Source organism: Cnephaeus nilssonii (assembly GCF_951640355.1).
Source record: "Cnephaeus nilssonii genome assembly, chromosome: 15".
Classification (NCBI taxonomy): domain Eukaryota; kingdom Metazoa; phylum Chordata; class Mammalia; order Chiroptera; family Vespertilionidae; genus Cnephaeus; species Cnephaeus nilssonii.
In genome coordinates this window covers 69,848,295-69,854,294 of record NC_137086.1, presented here as the reverse complement: position 1 = coordinate 69,854,294, position 6,000 = coordinate 69,848,295, and the positions used below count along the sequence as shown (strand labels likewise).

Here is a 6,000-nt window from a genome sequence, read left to right as displayed (position 1 = left end):
GCGGCGCAGTTTAGTTGTTTAACTTTGCTGCCATCTTGGTTCTGTCACCAGTCTTGTATTTTAGATTCAGAAGAAGAAAGACAAATGGTTCCTTTGCCATTTTTACCACTGCAGCGGAACCTGAGTGAATGCCATTCACAAACTATAAACCCGTGGGAAGTCCTGCATTTTCATCAGCCACCTGCATGGGGTAACACCAGAGGACAAGGCTCTGGGGAGCTGGGCGACCTTTAAAGATGTACAGGGTTAAATCAGTTGGTGATGCTCAGAGATGTCAAAAATAGCAGCGATAAAGGACATATGGTTAATTTATCATTATAGATTAGCCATTTGGCACAATAAATAGTACTTCATAAATCTTAAATATCTAGGAGGCCAGAAGACAGAGAAGAGGAAAAGAGGGGAAAGAGGGAGGAATGATAAAGCCATAGAGCAAAGTTGGTGAGCTGGAGTGTGAGGTTCAAGGTCAAGTTTGGGGACAATGAAGATGGAAAATTAAATTGGAGAATAGTTTCAATCCTTAGGGCAAAATACCATACCTTAAAATGCACATCTAATAAATGCCTGTTATATAATTGCTATTTAAAGCTTGATTATGGCTATTTTGTTTCTAATATTTGTTTTTGAAAGAAATATTCCAATTATAATATAGACAAGCTCATTGTCTGCAGATTAATTCTTTAGTCTGTATCTATTGTTGTTACTGATTAAGTATAGCAATGCTATGATAGGTTTTACCTCTCCCTGTAATTACTGAATAGTGCGAATCAAAATCAAAATCAAATGCATGCTCCTGGGAGGGAGGTCAATTAGCTTGTGAAGCAGCAACTCACCATGTGACCTTGGGCAAGATGTCCTCATTTGTAACCTCATGGAGTTGGGTCAGAATATTTCTAGGGCTCCTCTGAGGTCTACCTTGATTATAAATTGTACATGCATATTGTCAAGGTAAATTACTAACCACATTGTAACTCAATAAATTAAATGGATCACACACTCTTAGAAATCCTTAGTGAATAATTTCTGGGGTGATAAAAGTCTTTGACTCACAGGAAAGCATCTACAAAGTATATCAGCTAAGAATATGGCACCGCCTGCAGGTTAGTGCTCACATCCTCCAAACCCCCTGCCTCTTATGCCTGACTCACAGCTTCAAAAAAGCAAGCTCAGTAGCTTTCTTCAGAATTCTGAAAACCCTCCACCCACACAATAAGGAGATGGCTCAGGAGGAGTGCACGAGCAACCCTGTGCCCCAACACAATTATTTCCTTTGGAGCAAAGGCCTGCGAGACCTGCCGGGCTCCCTCCTGTGCTCAGCCGACTGTCTGGCGCCCAGGGCTGAGGCCTCTTCCCCGCTCTCCTCTCCAGATTCACGCTCCTCATCCACGGTGTGAAATAGTGGTTTGGGCCTCAAAGCCTTTTTTCTCTGGCCAACATGCTCTTCTTGGCTTGGACTTATTTGATAACCAGAGCTGGACGGCTTCCCTCCTCTGTTTAAACTCTTCATTGTGGTTATTTGTTGTGTCCGTTGTCTCTCTTGCAGCGATCGTGTTTGAGAGTGCGCGTCGAACATGATGAAGGAGAGTTCTGAATCGCTGTTGTCTGCATCTAGGAAAGCATGACAAGAAGAGGTAAGAGCAAGACCAGGTCAGAGAGAAGAGAAATCCCGATGGCGAGAGCTCAGCGCGAAGCAGGCCTTTTTGAGGGTCCAGCTCTGAGACTCAACGTTCTTATCAGCGTGACCTTCTCCCTCAGGTCTGCTACCCCAGCGGGAGAGTAGAGTACAGTTGACTCTTGAGTAGCATGGGGATGAGGGGCACCAATGGCCTGCACAGTCAAAAATCCATGAAAACTGTTGACTCCCCAAAACTTTACTAATTGCCTACTGTTGACTGGAAGCCTCACCAGTAACCCAAACCGTTGATTGACACATGTTTTGTCTGTTAGATGTATTCCTACAACTGTAGTCTTAAAATAAAGTTAGCTAGAGAAAATAAAATGCCATTAAGAAAATCATACGGAAGAGAAAATTACTTTACATAGTTATTTAAAAATCCACATATACTAGTAAGTGGACCCATGCAGTTCACACCTGAGTTGTTCAAGGATCAACTGGAGAAGCTCTATGTGCAGTGTCATTAACCTGTGTATTAAGCTTGTCTCGTCCAGGTAAGCTTGTCTCCTCCAGGTAAGTAGGGAGTGTTTTTTTTACAAAATCAGAACAATTGGTCCTTTGTGTTGTCAAAGACTGATGCTAAACTGAAGGGTAATGATTCTGTGACATGAAAAGGACTGTCTTTAGCTAGGTTTGTTTTGTAATCAGTGTTGCCAGAAAGCATTAAATCTGAGTTTTTTCCCTTTTAACCTTGAACTAGCCAATTTCAGAGAAACAGGGTCAGAGTGCGAGCACAGTAGACAGCCATGTGTGGCAAAGCAACTATGACCAGATGCTCTCATTTCAAAAGAGGGAAGAAGGGGAACACAATGGCCATGACAATGAGGACAAAGTCCATTTGTTGGAAACATATTATGTGTCTGCCACTGTGCTAACCATCCTACATCTATTATTATGCCATCGGATCCTTATCCTGACCCTTTGTGAGGAGAAAGAGTGTGGCGCTCATTTTCCAGGCGAAGGCTTCAGAGGGTAAGTGACTTTCAGCATCACACAGTGAAGGCAGGTCTGGGCAGAGCCTGCCTGGCTCTCCCCCTGTACCAGGCTGTCACCTTACAATGTCACGTGCGGTCCGGACAGCTGCATCAGGAGACGGGGAAAGCCACTGGGGACCCAGGCAATGTCCCCTCTTGGCTGCCCTCACAAAGAGCTGCAAGGTGCCCAGGACATGGCCTTTTCTTCACTGTGCACACACCCTCAAAGGGTATTTTTCACAAGATCTTTAATTCTCATTTTCTCAAAATGTTAACCTCAGACATTTATTTTCCTTTAAATATCCTCCTGAGAATTGAGGTATTTTAAGGCCTTTTTTAAACCTGAAATCAAGTTCTTTCTCCCACTTTCTTCTCCCTTCTAAAAAGCAAGACAAAAAAACAGAATCCCCAGAGCTAGTGCTAACATGCACACAGGCTTACACTTGACCCCATGTGGTTAGCACCTGGGACATCACAAAATCTTAAATTCCTGTTCAATGATGTCTTCCAGAAATGTGACCAGTTTATCCTGAGGAGGTGGTCTGGAAGATGAGGGGGACAGAAAGCTGGGATCAACGCTTTGAATAAAGAAAACATAGTATACTAGAGGCTCAGTGCACAAAATTTATGCGGCGGGGGGGGGGGGGCGGATCCCTCAGCCCAGCCTGTGCCCTCTCGCAGTCCAGGAGCCCTTGGGGGATGTCTGACTGACGGGGGAGTGGGCCTAAGCCAGCAGTAGGACGTCCTTAGCACTGTTGCGGAGGTGGGAGAGGCTCCCACACCTCTGCTGCGCTCACCAGCTGTGAGCCCGGCTCTGGCTGAGCAGCGCTCCGGCTGTGGGAGTGCACTAACCACCAGGGGGCAGCTCCTGCATTGAGTGTCTACCCCCTGGTGGTCAGTGTGTGTCATAGCAACTGGTTGTTCTGCTGTTAGGTCTATTTGCATATTAGCCTTTTATTACATAGGATTACTTGTTCATTTTTAATGACTCCCCTTTAACTTGTGCTCTACAATTGGCCTGGAAGCAGAGATCCCTTTATTCTTTGGTGCTTGGAACACTACCTAAACACCTAAGAAAGCACAGCCCATGTGTCTCCCTCAGCGCCCAGCCTTCCCCCTCCCCCCGCCCCGGCTTCCAACCACTCCTTTCTAACATGTGCTTCATCAGTGGGCAGGCTCTACTTGCCATCTCCTGACCACCTTCTGGTTATTAGAAAGTGGGTTCTATACACGAGGAAGAGGCTTGGGCAGGCGACTTTGGACATGAGATCTGTCCAAAATGGGAGAAAGTAGTTCCGTGGAAAGTGGGGGGAGGAGGAGAGTGGGGACGACTCTCTGTCCCATTTGCACACCCATCCTCCCACACCCAGGCAGCACAGTGCCAGGGGCAGGGGAGGGCATGGAGAGCACAGTGCCAGGGGAAGGGGAGGGCAGGGAGAGCGCAGTGCCAGGGGCAGGGAGAGCGCAGTGCCAGGGGGAGGGGAGGGCAGGGAGAGTGCAGTGCCAGGGGGAGGGGAGGGCAGGGAGAGCGCAGTGCCAGGGGGAGGGGAGGGCAGGGAGAGCGCAGTGCCAGGGGGAGGGGAGGGGAGGGCAGGGAGAGCGCAGTGCCAGGGGGAGGGGAGGGGAGGGCAGGGAGAGCGCAGTGCCAGGGGGAGGGGAGGGCAGGGAGAGCGCAGTGCCAGGGGGAGGGAGAGCGCAGTGCCAGGGGGAGGGCGTAGAGAAGTGTCCTCAGCAGTAAGATGTGAACATCTGGGCTTCCATCTGCCACAGGGAGACCTCCCTTCTGGACCTATACCAGGCGGGCGGCAGGAAGGAGAAGCAGGGCAGGCAGGGCCTCTGCTCAGGCCGGAGCCTGCTACTGGGCTGGGAGCTGAGTCCGGTGCAGACCTAGAGGCAGGGCAGCCCTCCCCACGCCCTCCTGGCGCTGTGGTAGGTTTAGTTGTGGTAAAATACACGTCACATACAATTAGCATTTTAGCTGTTTTTCATTTTAAGCATTTTTGGGTGCACAGGTCTGCGGCACCGGGTGCCTGCTCCGTGCTCCACAGCCTTGGGCACTCCATCCAGAGCGCCGCGTCTCCCCGCCTGCTCTGGTGCCAGTCTCAGCCATAGAAGGCTGTCCAGGCAGCACCTCTGTTCCTGTAGCATCAGGTGAACCCCAAGGGCGAAGGAGCCTGGGAAGAGGAGGTGGCGACCCCCCAAACCAGCAGGGAGCTCCCAGACACCCAGAGCCAGGGCTGGTCTGCCCCTGGAAGGCGAGGGCGGGAGGCCGGAGCGCCGGGCCCCTCCGGCTGCTCCCCAAAGCCCCTCCCCATTCCCTGACCTTGTTCGGCCCAGAAGGCCTCGAGGATTTCAGTAATTGTGCCCAGATACACACCAGGACTGTCTCAGTCTCACCAGGATGGCTATTATAATTCTTTAAAACGTGTTAAGGATAAGTCCCCTGCACTGCTTCTCCCTCTCAGATTTCCAGGTGAGCCAGCGTTCACTCCCGGAAGGACGTGTGGCTCAGGGGCACATCTAAAAGGAAAACCACTGGGAGGAGGACGTCACTTCACAGCTCCATCAGTTCACGTGGAGCTGACGTTTCTGCTGTGCTGTCTTCCTTCCCAGGATCCTCTCCACCTCCCGGCCACGTCCTCTCGGCCCTCTCCACGAGTAACACAACCGCTGGTGCTCATGGCGCATTCGCTAGCACTGGTGTCCCCCCCTGTTCCAAGAGCTTTTTGTGAGCCGACTGGCTTCCCTTGGGGCCACACTCTGCATGCCGAAAGGACCAGGACCCTGCCCTTTACAGATGGAATGGCAGCACGAAGAAGTGGGGTTTGATGTTTTCTTCATGTAAGTCCTGGGTAGATCTTCCTGGGATTTTATGATTTTTACTGAAAGTATGAGTGAGCTGCCTTTTAGGACATCGATTGCAAGGATATGCTCTTTTGACCTGGTAATCTGGTGAATAATGTAAACACATTTCCAAATGTTCAACAACCACATGTCTGGAGTACATTCCACTTCGTAAGGTGCAGTATTCCTTTAACGTTCTGCTGTATTTTTAAAAAATATATTGTTATTGATTTCAGAGAGGAAGGGAGAGGGAAAGAGAGCTAGAAACATCAATGATGAGAGAGAATCATTGATCGGCTGCCTCCTGCATCACCCCGCCCCCCGCCCGCCCTCGGGGATCAAGCCCACAACCTGGGTATGTGCCCTTGACCAGAATCGAACTTGGGCCAATGCTCTATCCACTGAGCCAAACCATCTAGGCTGTTCGGCTGTATTTTGTGTCTAATGCTTTATTAAGATTTGTGCATTAGTGCTCAGGAAAGTCGTTTTCTGCTGCCTTAGCAGGTG

At 49.6% G+C, this 6,000-nt stretch overlaps 1 protein-coding gene across 1 annotated transcript in view; it reads right to left on the bottom strand.

The window, feature by feature from the left end:
- Window positions 1-1,261: 1,261 nt before the first annotated feature.
- The window catches only part of SLC9A4 (solute carrier family 9 member A4), a gene marked incomplete at both ends in the record, with an annotated part of 76,864 nt that continues 72,125 nt past the window's right edge, over window positions 1,262-6,000 (bottom strand). The window contains one exon of the mRNA XM_079791493.1: window positions 1,262-1,608. Coding sequence (XP_079647619.1) covers window positions 1,262-1,608 — 347 coding nt within the window. The remainder of the gene's footprint in view (window positions 1,609-6,000) is intronic.